Source organism: Paramisgurnus dabryanus, chromosome 17, assembly GCF_030506205.2.
Source record: "Paramisgurnus dabryanus chromosome 17, PD_genome_1.1, whole genome shotgun sequence".
NCBI lineage: Eukaryota > Metazoa > Chordata > Actinopteri > Cypriniformes > Cobitidae > Paramisgurnus > Paramisgurnus dabryanus.
The window spans coordinates 7,726,312-7,745,095 of NC_133353.1; the positions used below are offsets into that span (position 1 = coordinate 7,726,312).

At 39.2% G+C, this 18,784-nt stretch overlaps 2 protein-coding genes across 6 annotated transcripts in view; both read left to right on the forward strand.

Moving 5' to 3' along the window:
- grm1b (glutamate receptor, metabotropic 1b) overlaps window positions 1-18,784 on the forward strand; it is an 89,965-nt gene that overhangs the window by 29,576 nt on the left and 41,605 nt on the right. The window lies entirely within an intron of this gene.
- Window positions 1-18,784, forward strand: part of LOC135735797 (NACHT, LRR and PYD domains-containing protein 3-like) — a 56,642-nt gene that overhangs the window by 19,316 nt on the left and 18,542 nt on the right. The window contains exons 6-7 of the mRNA XM_065254361.1: window positions 12,969-13,139; window positions 15,221-15,391. Of these exons, the coding sequence (XP_065110433.1) occupies window positions 12,969-13,139; window positions 15,221-15,391 (342 nt within the window). The remainder of the gene's footprint in view (window positions 1-12,968; window positions 13,140-15,220; window positions 15,392-18,784) is intronic.

The window sequence follows — 18,784 nt, forward strand, 5'->3', positions numbered from 1 at the left end:
CACGCTACACGCAAGCGTCTTGGAAGCGTTTCCAGGCAAAATATATGTCACCTATAGCAACAGCAGCGCGGCAGCCGCCACGCAACTGACATGCAACAGATACGCCACGCAGCCGGTGTGAATCGGCCCTAAGCGTGTCGTCTTTGTTTGTTTACCTCTTTGCCGGCTATAACTTCCAGGTGACGCGCTTACGTTTGGGAGGAGTAAAACACTGACATGTGGTTTTCCTCTACCTTCTCTGTTTTTTATCTTTTCTCCGGCGCCCTGTCTTTTTTCCGCCCTGTCTATGAGGCACCGAACTCGCAACAGTTCGCAAGAGAAACCGACGCTCCGTCCCAAACCGCATACTTCCATACTATACAGTATAGTAGGCGAAAAGCACTAGTTCTCCTACTCTTTGCCTACTATATAGTATGGAATTAGGCGGTTTGGGACGCAGTGCAAGTGTGTTCACTCCGCTCCGGGCTTAACTGAAGTTTTTCCTTTTATTTTTATTAAACGTCTCTGCGTCACGCGACACAACGAATCGATTATGAAATTCGTTGCCAACACTTTTAGTAATTGATTTTTATCGATTTAATCGATTCGTTGTTGCAGCTCTACATGCAACATTGGTTTTTGCACTTGAAGGCGTGGCGGAAGGCAGTAACAGGTGCACTGTGTTTTAATGCGTTGCTAATGTGTGCATTTGATGTTCTTATTTAAGGTACTGTTCATTAAAACAGGTTCATACATCTCAGGGCTCCATGTTAATGTTAATTTAATGCAGGGATGTCCAATACGACCAGTCGATCGCAAATGCAATGCCGGTAGATCGCACATAAGTTAATAACTGTGTATGCTACTCCATGCCTCCACGAGCTTCGGAAAACAAAGCGCCAAATTGGCATTATGGTCTTAGAAACAAGTCTTTTTAAGTTGCTGTGCATTTCTTCTCAAGTAACTTCCGAAATTTGGATGCACATTCTTGCCTTCATGCAGGAGTTGATCCACACGCACGGTGTATGTGCGCGCGATCGATCGACCGACCGACCGAACGAGAGAGATGCTTCAGATAATGTTGTCATTTTCTAATTTATTTCATCAAAACCACATCTCTGCTATTTCGCTATAAGGAGTACTCGGCATGTACTACTCAAGGATTTTTTTAACTCCTCAAAAATAATGGAGTAATGGTGACAGCCCTAAATTCAACGTAGAGATAGTCCTCCTCACACACATTTCAAGTGTTATTAAAAAAATGTAACAGTGTTTTGTTAAAAAATGTTTTTAGCAGGTAGGTCTTGTCAGCTTTATCATTTTAAAAGTAGATTGCACACAAAAAAGTCTGGACACCCCTGATTTAATGGTTATGCAAAAAAAAATGTGCATATAGCTGCTAATTGTATTTGTTATTTGCTGATTTTCAAAAATAAAACTTGTTAAAATGTTTTCAGTGTGTGTATCAGTTCTTTTTGAACATTTCCATCTCAATTTAAGAAAACCATGATAATATTGATAACCATGATAACTTTGGTCACTATAATCATGATATGAAATTTTCTAACCGTCCCATCCTTAGCGAAAATAAAGCACTTTAAGTATACTATGGAAGTTTACCACTTTTTCACCTGGGTATCATTGTCGGAGACAACTTTGTAAAAAAGTTTGTCCGTTAAGGGCTTTTGTAGAAACATGACAGCACAAAATGGCGACTTCCATGTAAGGGGACCCTCTGTGTATGCAGATAAAAACATTTCATTCTAAGGTAATAAAAACATAACAGTGCATTATGAAAGGTCTTTATACACCCCTGATCATATAGTTTTGTATAATATTTTGCATTTATGTCAAGAGATTCTTCTAAAAATTACACACTGCACCTTTAAAGCAATTATTTGCTCATTAATTTAATGCTTTAAAGGTGACATAGAATGATTGAACGGGGTATGTATCCTTGTTCTGTGATGTGACATGTAGACAAAAATGTTTTTGTTTGGGTCTGTAATGCCTTAGAAGCTTCCTAAAAACCTCTCTCAGATAGCTCTATTAGGGTGGGTGATTTTAAACAAGTGGTTTTGCACCTCTTTGGCTCCTCCTACTGGCTTAACTTGCAATCTCATTACTGATTGGCTGACTTTGCTGCCACTCAAAAAAAATTAGCCAATTATTTTAAAGTGGAGGGGCAGGGAGATGCCTGTGATGTCATAAGCATCAGTTTTTCAGATTGGGCCGTTTTATGGCTGACATTTCTAAAAGAGGAATTTCTATGAGACTGAGATGTTTAGCATGTCTAGCACTTTTTGTTTGTTCGTGAATGTGGGTAGACTACCATTATTCAACAAAGACAAGGTAAAAATGGTTTTTCATTCTCTGTCCCCTTTAACCCTCTGGGGTCCGACCATTTTGGGACACTGTCATAGGTTCTGACATGCTCTTACATTTTGGTACTAATACTATAAACCCATACTAAACATGTTTTAACAAGACTTTCCTAAACAGAATCTAGTAGTCTAGAGTTTTTTCTTTAAAATTATGTGAAAATCATCCTGCCTACTCATTCACATAAACCAATATATTGATTTAGAAATTGTAAGACACTTTTTGTTTAGAGGGGCCGTATGCGAGAAGGCTTGATTGACAGCTAGCAAACAAAGCCTTGCATAATGAGCTGCATAATGAGCTGCATAATGAGGCAGGAGGGAACTACAGTAAAGAATGTGAGGACAAATGTATACATGTTTGTTTGAGGTTTATTAAGAAGTTAACAATATAATCAAAATAGAAATGAAGGTCAGTAGGACATTTTCAGTTTATTTGGGAACACCCTATTCAAAAACTTAACTTGTATAAGAAACTGATAAACAACAGAGCTATAAACTTCATGTGGCTCATGTTACAATATTACTTTATGTCCAAAAAGTTTGAATATGTTTTTCCACTTCATAGTTTTGTACTGATGAGAGGGATGCAGACCTGTAAGAGAGTTATGAACAGCTGTTTGCATAAATTGTCCACAGAAATACCCTTACATACATAACTGATGGGTAAATGATAGCACTACATTCAGATAAACTATCATGTACATAAACTAAATAAGTATTTCAGATAAACATCTGCAGTGATTAGTTATATAAAAAGCTGTTTTCAGATGACTGTTTTCAGATGCCCATCCCCTTATCGTCTAGCTTCTGTTTTAAACGCTTTTCTGTAAGCGAGTATGAACTTTAAAAACACATAGCATATGTCCATGTGCGCGAGCTCGCGTCTCCGTGGGAACAACGCGGCGCTCATAATAAAACGGTGTCGCATGTCAAGCGCAATGTATGGAATGCGTTGCATGTAAACAATATCATATTACAGCAGATCCCCCAGTGCAGCATTACTCAAAGTTGCCATGAAGGATATGAAAGTGAATAACTGTGTCTAACACTGTACAGCATCTAACAATGAAATCCGCCATTACGTGATCGCGCGAACTCGTTTGTAAATAAGCATGTAAACATGGAATCATATTACAGCACTGTTAGAATCTAATTCTAAGCAGGTCTAGAGGTATGAGATTTTAGTAGTATGGAGGTCTGAGCTGAGCAGCAGAGAGTTCTGATATATATCAGGGGCTATGAAAGACACTGACACCAAATGCCGTTCAAACATAGACCAAATTTTATTAGACATCCTTCACATTATATAGGATGCAGAAAGGAAACGTTAGTCACCTGGGCAATGTCTGGCACAATCTCGTGATCAACACAGTGACAAATATGTCTGGAAAACAATCACATGCTAAAACTGTTGAATGGTGCAAATGAGGAAGGGGAGAGTGGAACAGGGAAGTCAGGTCGAACCTCATGACCTGGACTGATCAGCCCATGTCTAGCTTTTGTGCATAGGCAAGGGAAATATCAACTCATTCTCAACTTAGTCACTAAGACAAATGAACGGTTTCATTGCTTCATTAATCATCCAAGTATAACAATAAAGAAATATACAAGGATCTATGAAAATATATCAAATATATAAATGTGGGGTGTGCGGGAACAACATTTAAATTCTGACAAGCACACACTTAAAAGATACAGCAGTGCAGCATTACTCAAAGTTGCCATGAAGGATACGAAAGTGAATAACTGTGTCTAACACTGTACAGCATGTATCAATGAAATCCGCCATTACGTGATCATGCGCGTACTCGTTTGTAAACAATGCGAAAGTTTTTCAATCCGAAGCGTGCAGTCTGCTGAGGTTGCTTATGTAGGCTGAACTGCATAAGCCATAACATATTACATGATAGCAAATATAAATGAAGACAAATGACTTACAGTTTCTTCAGAAATATATCCTCCATTGCGTCTTCCATTGTTCTTCTTCTTAGGTAATGTTAAAGATAAACGCTTCTCTTCCTCAATGTCCAGACATAAATAAAGGTATTATAAAGGTTCTAATCCAAACATGTGGTAATGTCTTTAAATCTGATCAAACTTTACACGTTGATTATTATTGTTGGAACTGCAGGGGCCCGTTCTTCGTACGTCGCTAACTCAGTTAGCTGGATTTGATTGTTGATGATTTGGCATGATCTTGGATTATTTGATTCTTCGAAGCTTATTCTAAACTTGCTGTCATAGCAACAGGTCCGTAAACTCAAACCTGCTCGGGAACAGGCTTATTTCATGTAAACAAGATTAGTTTGTACCTTTTTAAGCGGATGTGATACGGAAAGTCTGACACAGACTTATTCTCCAGAAGTATTCTCCATTATACGAGCGCAATCTGCGTAAGATGCGTGATTAATATAAAGAGCTTTTCAAATTCAACATGATATAAAAAAAAGGATAGATTAATTAAATCTTTTAGCGATGTTATTTAAAAAATATATAATATAACAAATATATTTTTTCTGTACTTGTGCAACTTGTTTTTGTGTAACAGGCGTTTTGATTATTATTCTTAAACGAATGAGAAGACAAACATGCTGATCACGTTCATTTTAAATTTGTTTGAATTTTCCTTAATAAAAACAGCAATCAATCATACGCAGCATTAATAGATGTTATGTACAATAAAGACTATTACTCGGTGTGAAATAATTTTCATTTGAATAAACTAATCTCCTATTTTAGTTTTGTCTTTAGATTGTCAAGTAGCTTACAATGTCATGCATGAAAGGGTTTTCGTTTAGTAATTTCTATCTGTTCTATCATTAAAACTCTGTCTACAAACATGTTACTCTGTCCCTTTCCTGTGACAAAAATGACCAAAATAACCAAATAAGTTTTTTGCACATATTTTCACATATCTTTATCTTCTTTACTACACTTTTCTGTGCAGACTCAGCAGATGCAGGACTTTCAGTTAACGTGGAATACTGCTAATATTGCTAATATAGTCAGAAATCAGTTAAGAATAATGCAATTGAAGTAAACTTATTTAACCACTTGCATATAGTTTCTCTAAAGGACTGTCATCTGAGAGGATTTCTTTACTGTCATGTGCATTGCTATCAGAAGCATTTTATAATCTTTTGATGTAGAATAACATTACCATTCCCTTACTGCACATCATACTTTATTTACCACATTCTTGGGAACTGCTAAAAGTGTTGGTGTATTATCTACAACTGCACAAAAGAGAGGAACAGACAATCTTATAATAAACTACAATTCAAATTTTATTTATCAGCAATTAAATTGTTGCATTGGCTGTGGGTTTAAGAAAGAGCAACTGCTCCAGAGATAATCTGTATAATCAATCAGTTTAGAGACATCACTCCTGCCAGCACATCACATGAAGATGGAGGACCACCACCTGTTTATTGTACATTACCTGTATTCTGCTTTTTATTTTGCTGTTTCAAACAGATAAAACAGCATTTAACTGTTTTTAAAGAGACTTTAGGAGCATCAAAGTTTAATTACAATCATTAATTTTAATCTTTGACAAGCATAGTAAAGATATCAAGATTATATTTTCACAGAATATTTTACATGATATAGGATGATTTTATGTACAAAAGTAGCTTTAACTGGGTTTACAAATTCAGCGTCATAAAAAGTTCACAACCTTTCATCAATAGCCCAATCACAGCGTGGCTGATCAGTGTTTCTACTATCGATATGTATTGCCTTTTCTTGCAGTGCACGAACGTGCAGTGATCTCAGATAATTCAATCCTGCCTAATCATCAACAGCAGTGGTGTTCAAAGAACCAAATAAGCGAGATCATAATTAGTGAGATCTAAACATCTCAGATGTCTCATTTGATCTCGGATGTATTAAGCGACGTACGAAGAACGGGCCCCTGGTCTCTTCATTACCATGTCAACAGCCTGTGGGCGTGACCGAATTAGAGATCATGAGCTCAGCCAGGAAAAACGGTACTCTCTTTACTTCAATGCAGATTATATAAACAGGAAATATTTGTTTTTGATTGTTTTAGACATTTCAGGCTTTCTTTGGATATGTGTATCATGTTTGTGTGACGAGTATTCGCGGAGTTTCAACTGATTTTTTTAACGTGTTTTGAGAGACAGCTGGCGGAGACAGATATGTGTAAATGCGCACCCTGTTTATTTTCTTTATTTTACAAAAACACAAAGATCTCTTGTTATTGTGAATGTACACTAATTAAAGAGGACCCTTCAGAGTTTCAAATGATGTCAAACACGTAAGTGTTTGATTATTAATGATGGAGTATTTTAAGTTGATTCTGCTATGATAAGGAGAAAACACGTCAAAACGCGTCCCCGCGTTTTTGGACCCCTGGGGGTTAAAGTCCAATTGTAGCTATACAGTAGTTGTAAAGATGAATGATCAAGATAATTCACCTTTACAAAAACCAGCCCACTTTTTCTATGTCCAACATCAGCCAGAGTACTCCCACTGCACCAGAAATTATTAACATGTAATGATCATTTCTGGAAAAAATTATGTGTTTATTTCAGAACAAAGGTCAGCAGCGAACCATACCACAGTCCAGACGAGTCCAGTCGGGTGCGCACCCGAGTTAGGAAAACAGTGCTTACATCATCCAAATGAACTGAACTCTGATGTCAAATGGACCCGGGTGCGCACCAACAGTGCTAATATGAAACCCCTTTGAACTCAAAATGTGAACAATCCATAGAATTTCAAAATCATCTAAAGGTGGCAGATCCTTTTCCTACCTTACCCCTAAGCTGTGAAATGACCTTCCCAGCAATGTTTGGGATTCAGACACACAGACACACTTGATCCGTCTAAACCAAACACTAATTTATTTAAAGAGCCAGTTAGATGACAATTTTAAGCCTCCTATCACTGTTTATAAGTCCCGGACAACAGGTTTAAATGCATGCAAGGTCAAAACACACTGTAATTTTCTCAAAATATAAATTTAAAATTACCCCATTTCTCAGAGATCCCCAAACGATTCGTGTGAAGCCGTTCAACGACTCAGTCTGCCTAAACCCCACCTTTCAGTAGCCTGCTCTGCTCTGGTTGGTCAACTGACAGAGTCTCTGCACAGACCACAGATCAGTGGCACAGACCAACAATAGTGCAATGTATTGACCTAGTGCTAACATGATTTACTGAGAAGACATTATCAACATCAATACACATCAGACATGGGGACTTGGTGACTTGGACTCGAGTCGACTTGAGTCGCTATTTTTGTGACTTGTGACTTGACTTGACAAGAAATTAATACTTGAGACTTGACTCGGACTTGGAAGTTAAAGACTCGGGACTTGACTTGACTTGAGACACGATGACTTGAATGACTTGAGTGTTAATCACATCATGTTTTCAGTTTGAATATAAAATATATAAACTATTTAAAAAAATTAAGTTGACCCAGTTGGAGCGCAGGTTGAGAATGGTGTTGTTATGACTGAATCATGACACTATCATCAGTCATGCCCTCTCACACCTTACGCACACCACGCCCACTTAGATCAGATATCAACATGTCAGCCGGAGGGGTCCCGAGGGTCATCGTTTTCGGCTTAAACAAGATGGCAAAAGACGAACAGTGCGTTGCAAGACATGCAACATTAAAATCACGGGCAGTCAAACGACAACCTCCAATTTTGTCCGTCATTAGAAGACCCATTCTGCCCAGTAAGTGCTTGTCAATTTGTTAATATCTGGTTAGTTGGTTAGATGGTAATATCTGGTTACCTAACCCTACCTAATGTAAAAATAGCTAAAGTAGCCATTAACCCTCATCATACCGTGTTGGGGACAAATGTGGGCAAAATAAGTTTAATTTTTTTTTTAAATACTTCCCTTGATCTGAGTGGTATGAGACTTGGTTACTTTTTCCAAGTTTGCCACCTGAACACACACACACACACACAGGGCAGGACTTACCAGGGTGGAGGCCCCTGGGCTTGAATACATTTTGGGCCCTACACTCTCAGAACAAAAGGTACAAAAGCTGTCACTAGGATGGTACCCTTTAAATGGGTCCTAATATTTACTATTTAGGTACAGATATATACATTTGTTCCCATTACATGCACTCTTTAGGTACAAAGGTGTACTATTTGAAAGGGTACCACCCCAGTGACAGCTTGTGTAAATTATCTTCTGAGAGTGCACACATACAGTAAACAACCTAAAATAAATAATATATCATAGAACTATATTTTAGGGAAGTTTCCCGACATGGTTTAGATTAATCCAGCACTAGGCCTATTGCTATAGGTTATTATTAGGGCATTCAAGTAGTTTTTACAAACAAACCTTACAAAAAACATTACTGGTGTGCGTCTTGAGACAATGTTAAGATATATCAGTGCAAGATGTGTTTAAATTAAGACAGATCAAACATGCATTTTAGTCTGGGACTAGGATAAGACCTGACTAGGAAACTGCCACTATATCTCTAAAGCAGAACATAAGCCCAGTCTAAAATTAAATCATGTATTTTTAGGGCTGTCACACATTCAAATTAATCATGCACATTAAAAAATACCCCATAACAACATTTAAAATCATTGTGTAAGACTTAGCTTAAGAAAATAATAATAGTCTTGATAAACATTCACCTTATTACACACCATAGAATGTTATAAACATAATCAACAAGTGTATTTTTTTGCAAATAGCGTACAAGGGGTGCAGTGTTTAAGAATGAAAAAGTAAAGATTTTAGGATGTTATTTAATAATTATGACAAGACCATCATGTAATAGAGGGTTTTCACGGCGCGTCATCAGAGCGGAAGACGCCATATTGGAGGCACTCCGCATTACAACAGAGCAGACACTGATGTATATGCTGAACGTCGTCAAGGAAAATAGTTAATTATTGCCGTGTTTGAGATGGTACCAACAGTACATATTGAGAAAAACATTTGGATTATTATCGACTTCCAAAAGTTATTAAAAACCAGGGAAAGGAATGCAAGAAATTATCAGAGGAGCGACGCTTGTGGTTGGTAAAGCTCAGGAAAAAGAGTAGTATTGTATTAGAAATATGATTGAAGTACATAAAGTATAAAACAATTATGCTTCTACTTGTTGTGCTTTATTTAAAGAGTATTTAATATGTACTTTAGTGTATGCACAAAATGTACTTAAACACAAATAAAATTTTGCGCTGCAATGCCTTAATGCCAGTGTGCTTAATTGCTCATAGCAAATTTTCTATTGTAATGATAATTATATTTTTAATAGTAAATGGTAAAAACAATTATTGCTTTTATTTTTTACTGTGCTTATTTTACAGTAAAGCACTTTGGTATGACACTGGCTATTTTAAATTTGCTATATAAATAAAGCTTACATTGACATATGGGCTCTGCATGAAAACTAGGTAGTTCACTAACTTATATCGGGATATGCAACTGAAGGAAGAATCGCCGGGTCGTCACGGATCCTAGAAGAGGGAGCTCGTAGGGATCTGCACCGCCTATAAATTTTAATTTCTCGAAATATCGTGCCTTTTCTTGTGGTCCAAGTCCTTCCCTATATGCCTTTGCATCTTGGATGCGTTTTCTGTTGTTTATACATGTCTACATTCACTTAAAGTATCCAAAGCGCATAATATTCCATTGTACTCCGTTCAGTTCTTTACACCGAGTGCCTCCACCATGGCCGCGCATCGGGGTTACCGCCCAGAACGTGACGTCGGTGAAAACCCTCTATATTAGACACCAAAAACCGAAGTAGAGAAGATGATCATTAATTAATTTTTGCGTCTGATATGAATGTAATACATTAAAACCTTGAACGTAGATATAAAAATGAACACTTTTCAGAAGTTTAAACTGTGATTCTGTTAGCAAACATGCTGAAAGAGAAACTACAGGAAAGTTAGGCTAGCTAGTGGATTATATCAAAAACCATCAGGACATCAACATGGCCATAATTTAATGAAATGAACTGGACTGATGATTTAAATGTTGACATAATCATGTGCGTTGTTAACTCTCCGGATTTTGTTATGTTTCGTAGCTCTGCTTCACTCGTTTATTTCTCCACAGAAACTGTTTGTCGCGTGAACTGCAGACTGCGAACAGATTGGATTTCATTTGGCGCTACGCAGACCGCTTGGTGATGTCAAAGTACCGCGAGAGCGATTAGAAAGCAGACTTCTCTGTGTGATTTCTCGAATCGCTCTCGCGGTACTCTGATGTAATTGTTTTTGCTGTTGTTGAACCACTAGAAAACACCCGTCTGCTTTACAATCACTTTTGCGCCGTGATAATTTGATTTCATATGATGAACGGATCGCGCAGTGCCGCATGAAGTCAAATGCACCAAATACCAAATAGCCGACTGTATATGAGGTTAAACCCGCCAAAGTAGCAAGTGCAGCATGCGAATGGTGAGTGATTCAGATGTCAATTTATGAATGAAAGTGTCAAAGGTTTGTCACACACTGTTAAGTATCCTCACGCTTTTTTAAATGGGTATACGGAAATCCTTGACCATTACTAGTGGATATACTGCGTATACCTGCGTATCACGTAAGATTACAAACAAACAAGAAAAAAACTGAGTTACAAGACCATAGCCTACTCTAGTAATCTTTTTCATACTGAGCGCTTCATTTTCGCGTTGCTCTTTCTCATTATCTGTAAAGCTCATTCATGACTCCCATTTCGCGTATTCGCTATTGTACTAGCATCTATGGGTTTCAAAAGCAGTAAACGCAGCGCGTCATATTCAGCACCAAGATGACTGACATATATATATATATATATATATATATATATATATATTAACGAATTAAATACAGCACCAAACAATTCTGCACCAACCAATAGGCTGTAAAATAAAAAATGAAAACGACTGAACAAATCAAACGAACGCAAGCAAGCACGGAGGCCCCTATTGGCCGAGGCCCCTGGGCTCAAGCCCAATCAAGCCCAATGGTAAGTCCGGCCATGCACACACACACACATAAATATACTGGTTTACATATTGTGTCTTTTGCATGTTGGCGCGCGAATGGAAGAGATTACAATTTTGTTTAATTCCATGATGTATTTTACTGAACATGAGTATTTCTTTATATCTTTATATTCTATATATCTTTATTAAGATCAGATTCTGCAGGTAAAATTACAATAATAAGGTGACTTGACTTGGACTTGACTTGACCTACTACAGGACTTGACTTGACTTGCCCAAGAAAAAAAATACTTGGAACTTACTTGAGACTTGCACATGTGTGACTTGGTCCCATCTCTGATACACATCATTCATCATTAATCCAAGCAAATACAACGACAATAGAAACTAACATTTTACACTCATTTAAGCATTTATGTAAACTAACCGGGTTATAGCAAAACCCTAAGTGAGCATGCGTTATGTTAACCGCTTGCTATCGTGACTCTGACAGTATTTTAAGAGTTTATACAACAATTTCATTCATCATTAATCCAAGCAATAAAAAGGACCATAAACATTTTACACTCATTTAAGCAAGTATGTAGCTATAATCATACTTACAGGTTAGGAGACGCATGTTGTTCCAAATAAAGTGGGTACTGAACAATCTTTCATTGCCAAACGTCTAAATCCCTCCATTAAAAATGTATTTTAACCACTGATTCTTCACAGCCAGACACGTTTAGTATATCCCTTCTTGAAAAAGTCTTCTTTGGTAGTGAAAACAACACAAACTGAAAACACAGCGTGATATGATGTTTACACACTAACTAGCTGTGGGCAGGTCATAGTTTTCGTTTCTCCCGCGGGCAAGGCTGTAGGCGGAGATTAGTATCTCGTGTGTCGTGGATGCGTTCGTGTGACGTGGAAAATGTCAGGCAGGAGATCCAATCCATATAATGACTCGTTTCAGCAATTCAGAGTCGACTCTCTACTTTAGAAGCCAATAACTTTATTAATCGTGCACTTTTTGGTTCAACTACATTGTTTACATTGATGGACAGCTACATGACACACTGCAATACAGGTCAGTTTCGATTTTGGATCTGTGTTGTTCTTTAAGCAATCATGCACCAAATTCAGCTCCTAAACATACTTATGCCACAATAGTTAGCTTGGCCGGAACCGAGCACACACACATCCATTATACTGTACATCAGGATGTCTTTAACATTACATGTGAGCGGCCTCTATGCTAATAGCTCCTTGTTTCTGTTTTCCTGTCTTGTCCTTGGTTCATCTAACTTCAGACCAGGTAGGGACATGTTCTTCTTGAGTCACGCCTCTGTAACCCCTGTCGGTTAATGATTGGCTTTGTCGTTACTCGCTGTCTGGCGTAAGCTGCATTTGAAAGTATGAAGCACATGTCAAGCTGAGTGGAATGCGCAGCAGGCAGGCCAGAATGACTGCCAGGCAACCGGGATTTGACCTGGTGCTCCAGATGGCCAGTGAATGTAATAGCTTTTCCAAATCAGTATATTGGATAAGACCTTATAAAAATAGAATATTGGTAAAATTATCTATGTATGATCAGTGATTGCAGAGAACGGAAAAAATATTATAACCTTGTTCAATATGTTGCATTTCATCTTCTGTTATAGACTTGTTGGCTGTAATCTCTCTGATGAATGTTATAAAAGTTTGGCTTCAGTTCTTCAATCAACAAACTCTCTGAGAGAACTGGACCTGAGTAACAATGACCTACAGGATTCAGTAGTGAAGCTGATCTCTGATGGACTGAAGAGTTCAAACTGTCAACTCAATATACTGAGGTATTTATACAGTTAAACACATTTACTTGGTTATTAAAATAACAGGTTTTTATATTTGTTTTTGCTCTGGTTCTGAGCTCCTGACATTCTGTTTGTATTTTGTCCAAATTGTTGCTTTAATTGCCTTTTATAGCTTTATATTGGATCAAGACTGTAAGCAGGTCAGTTAAGTACCTGCACCTTCTGCTTAATGTGTAAGCATCTGCATACTTATCTGGCCTAATATGCTATATATCCTTTCAACTGGTGATGGAGTTGTGTTAAAATATACACTATTGGTCAAACGGTGACTGAAACACTTGAGTGACAATATTTACGATGATCTTAAAAAATTTTCATATATAAAAGGATTATTAGAAACACTTGTTCAATTTCTCATTAATGCGATTATCTAATCAACCAATCACATGGCAGTTGCTTCAATGCATTTAGGGGTGTGGTCCTGGTCAAGACAATCTCCTGAACTCCAAACTGAATGTCAGAATGGAAAAGAAAGGTGATTTAAAGGAGCATTTCACCTGTGGACAAATTAATCTTTATTAAAAGTAAATCATATTTGTAGTCGAAATGTAACATACATTTCGAATTTGGTGTTAATTTTACCGAGAAAAGGAGTGTTTGTAGTCTCACCTCCTCTACAAAGATATAGGACTTCCTTCTTTCAATGATGCAAAATTATGATTTTTACATCATTGAAAGAAGGAAGTGCAACACTGAAATCTGTATTTCTTCTGTCTCAGGGGAAACAGAGGGAATGATGCATGACCATTCAAAAACATGACTGGGTTTCTAACACAAATGGGTTAAGTGTCCCTTTAAGCAATTTTAAGCATGGCATGGTTGTTGGTGCCAGATGGGCCGGTCTGAGTATTTCACAATTTGCTCAGTTACTGGGATTTTCATGTACAACCATTTCTAGGGTTTACAAAATATGGTGTGACAAAGGAAAAAATATCCAGTATGCGGCAGTCATGTGGGCAAAAAATTCCTTGTTGATGCTAGAGGTCAGAGGAGAATGGGCCGACTGATTCAAGCTGATAGAAGAGCAACTTTGACTGAAATAACCACTCGTTACAACCGATGTATGCAGCAAAGCATTTGTGAAGCTGCAACACGCCAACCTTGAAGCCGATGGGCTACAACAGCAGAAGACACCACCGGATACCACTCATCTCCACTACAAATAGGAAAAAGAGGCTACAATTTGCACAAGCTCACCAAAATTGGACAGTTGAAGACTGTCCAAAAATGTTGCCTGGTCTGATGAGTCTCGATTTTTGTTGAGACATTCAGATGGTAGAGTCAGAATTTGGCGTAAACAGAATGAGAACATGGATCCATCATACCTTGTTACCACTGTGCAGGCTGGTGGTGGTGGTGTAATGGTGTGGGGGATGTTTTCTTGGCACACTTTAGGCCCCTTAGTGCCAACTGGGCATCGTTTAAATGCCACGGCCTACCTGAGCATTGTTTCTGACCATGTCCACCCCTTTATGACCACCATGTACTCATCCTCTGATGGCTACTTCCAGCAGGATAATGCACCATGTCACAAAGCTCAAATAATTTCAAACTGGTTTCTTGAACATGACAATGAGTTCACTGTACTAAAATGGCCCCCACAGTAACCAGATCTCAACCCAATAGAGCATCTTTGGGATGTGGTGGAACGGGAGCTTCGTGCCCTGGATGTGCATCCCACATATCTTCAAGAATCAACTGCAAGATGCTATCCTATCAATATGGGCCAACATTTCTAAAGGATGCTTTCAGCACCTTGTTGAATCAATGCCACGTAGAATTTGGCAGTTCTGAAGGCGAAAGGGGGTCAAACACAGTATTAGTATGGTGTTCCTAATAATCCTTTAGGTGAGTGTGTGTGTGTGTGTGTATATATATATGTATATATATATATATACATTGATTTCATTCTTTGACATATCTTACTCAGTCAATATTAAACAAACGTTTATATTTTCACTTAATGTTGGGTTTTCACAGGCAGGGTCACATGATCAAAGACGTGTGAAGATTACAGAAAAAAGTATTATAACCCTGTTTAATGTGCTCTCCTCTTATAGACTTGTTGGCTGTAATCTCACTGATGGATGTTGTGAAAGTTTGGCTTCAGTTCTTCAGTCTTCAAACTCTCTGAGAGATCTGGACCTGAGTAACAATGACCTACAGGATTCAGGAGTGAAGCTGATCTGTGAGGGACTGAAGAGTTCACGTTGTCAACTCAACATACTGGGGTATTTAACAGCAATACATGAACAGACCCAGTTTATAGACTTTGTTTTTTCTTTTGGTTTGCCGCCGTCTTCCTCCTCGCCATCTGAGAGGGGTGAGGAGCTAGTGGGTCAGTCTGTGCTGTAGCAGGTAAATCATTCTTGCAGCGCCAGACAGGCTTTTGTTCCTGAACTGCAGACTTACCTGCCGCATTTTCTTTGGTGGTCTCAGCTGATTGGGAATGCGAGAGCTGAGGGGTGGGCAGCCGCTGCTTGTGCATAAGTCAGGGAGGCGGAGGTGCGCTCTGTGTCTTTCTAGGCAGACAAAGCTGCAAAACCTTGTCATCCCTCTTCTTTTCCTTGCATCTCTTTTGTATCTGTTTCAGAGCAGAACCAAAAAATGCCCTTCAAGATGACCAGAGCATCCAAAATGGCTTCCTTCTCCCTGTCTGAAAGATTAGCCAGGTTAAGCCAACGTCCTCTCTCCTGTATCCATGGCCTTTCCTGCGGCCAGAACCGCGCATCTCTGTAGACAAAGAGAGAGATCCGTAGAGAGATACGCAGATGTCAACCCACTGTGTCTAAGCTGGCATGGCAGACATCTCGTCTTGTAGTTCCGCTTGGTATGCGGTTAGCATAGAGATGACATTCAGGGCCCTGAGAGCGACGCCTTATAAGCGGGTTCTGTCATGTTAGATTGGAATCTGTTCACTTTAGACAGTAATGGGGTATGCAGAGAAGACCGCCCTTCTCCATTCTCTAGAAGTCGAGGACCGATCCACCTTGGATGTGAACTTTACCTGTGAAAGGTTTGGCTTTCCAGGTGACAGCAACTTCCTCCAGGAGCTCTGGAAAAATTGTGAGGAGTTGTCTTGCTGCCCATTTCGCTCTTTTTCCTCATAGCGTGACTTTACAGCTTTCACTTATACAGTTGGCCAGGGAATATTGAGTCTCTCCGCAGTGCGTTTGCACACGTCCTGCAGATCAACACTAAGAAGCGAGGAGGATGTTAGATACTGAGTTGAAGAGGGACTGACGATCAGGTCTTTGGTCTTGCTAACATTAAGATTCAGATGGTTACCCTCACACCATTGAGTGAAATTCATAACAGTGGTGTGATAATCCATAACAGAGTTGTTGTTTCTAAGCAGGGCAAGAATGGCTGTGTCGTCAGAATATTTCAAGTATTTTATGCTAGACGAAGGGCTGATATTGTCTTTTGTGTATACAAAAAATTGACTTCGCACACAGCCCTGCTGTGCTCCGGTATTGATAGTAAGAGCAGAAGATGTAATTGAACCCATCCGTACCATTTGCTGCCTGTTGCAAAGGAAGTTGTGTATAAGTTGAATCAGCCGAGAGGGGTTGTTGAGGTGATACAGCTTCTGAAATATCACATGTCTTTGGATGCAATTAAAGGCAGAGCTAAAATCCACAAAAAGTATCCGAGTTAAATTGCCAGGGGAATCCAGGTGCTAAAGAAGGAGATGCATCAGACAAGCTACAGCGTCCTCTGTGCCTCTTTTAGCCTTATAGGCAAATTGGAGGTGGTCCAGTTGTAGATTAACAGCTGTCCAGATAGCTTCTCCAGGCATTTCACAATTATACATGTTACGACAACAGGTACTGATTAAGCTCAGAGGGCAGAGGTTTCTTAGGAACAGGGATTATAATGTAAATTTTTGTACTGTTGTGTTTCATCTTCTGTTATAGACTTGTTGGCTGTAATCTCACGGATGGGTGTTGTGAAGGTTTGGCTTCAGTTCTTCAATCTTCAAACTCTCTGAGAGATCTGGACCTGAGTCTCAATGACCTACTGGATTCAGGAGTGATGTTGATCTCTAATGGACTGAAGAGTTCACGTTGTCAACTCAACATACTGAGGTATTTAACAGCAATACATGAACAGACCCAGTTTATAGACTTTGTTTTTTCTTTTGGTTGGTATTTGGTCAAGACTGATGCTATAAACTGCTCTCTGGATATTTCTGAAAATGATTTGTTGAGTGATTAAACCTCAAAGTAGTGAGAAGTGGAGACAGAAGAAATGGCAGTGCATAGCAGTGATTCCCTCAGATCTGAAATATTATTGTGATTTATTGAATATCTGTATTGATTTCATGTTATATTTCACAATTCCAATCACCCTTATCTTTGGCATGTATAAAACTGGCACTGTTTGTCAAAGCGCTTCATCTTTCTTGTTGTTGTTGTTTTTTTTTTTTTTCAAAAAAAGCCCATTTTGTCCTATAATGATAGTACAAACTCTTTCACTTTTAGCCTTTCAATTTACCAGTTAAAATAACATTATATTATATGATAACCTGTCTTTTGTCCTAGTTATTGAGCAGTAATAGTGCACAACACTTTACCATGGTGAATTGATATTGGGGTAATTCCTCTGCAGATGACTTCTTTGAGGGGATTTATTAACCTTGTGGAAGACTTGTAGAAAGATTATCAGAATCTATTGATTACAATAATATCTAAAGGATATTAATGGCAGGCAATATGCATTTAATATGTACGGAATAGTTGACAACGGGCCGTTGAATTATTTGAAAATAATGCACACCCAAGGTGGTAATGCGTTACACCCCGGGTGTACATTATTTTAAAATAATTCAAAATTCCACGGGAGGCTTCACGTATTTTTAAAGGTGTCGTTCTATCCATGTGTTTCAAGTACTCGCTGACTCTCATGTCTGGGCATATCACACGCTGAGGTGGCATTTGTGGATGGTTCATGTTCCCATTGCAGGAAGATGACCATCGCGGACCTGAGGACCAAGCTCTCCTACCTTTAAAGTATGGTGCAGTGGGAGTTTCCACCGCAGTGAACCAACCCTCCGGGACCTCTCACTCCTCAGCTCCGCAGCCAGCTAAGATGTCGGAGGGAGGTAGTGGACCGAGTACACCACACTTATCCTTTGGCTCTCCAGAGGAGGACCGTATGTCGGTCGCAGCATCGGAGGGGGCAGTCACTCTCGGAGCTTGGCTCGGACTCGCATGTAGCTTCTGGGCATGTAGTGCAACCCAAGCTGGATCCGGAGATGACTGCCATGCTCGCTCGGGCGGTGGAGACGGGCGGCTTGGATTAGACCTCCACCACCTGAACCATCTCACCTGAACAATTGGTTTCTCAGGGGGCCCACGCTAGTCTATCTTGCACTGCCCCAGTGCCATTCTTCCCCCATGTTCATGAAGAGCTTACGAGGTCCTGGGCGGCTCCTTTCTCCGCATGCAACAGGCCTTTTAAGCCTTCCCCCCTTACCACTCTCAACAGCTTGTAAGCATTTGTCTGCTATGACAGGCAGCTCTTACTGAGCATGTGGGGAGGCGGCCTCAGCGCTGCACGGTATGGCGTTGCTGCAGGTCCTTTTGGCTAAGGCACTTAAGGATCTGCACGAGGGTGGT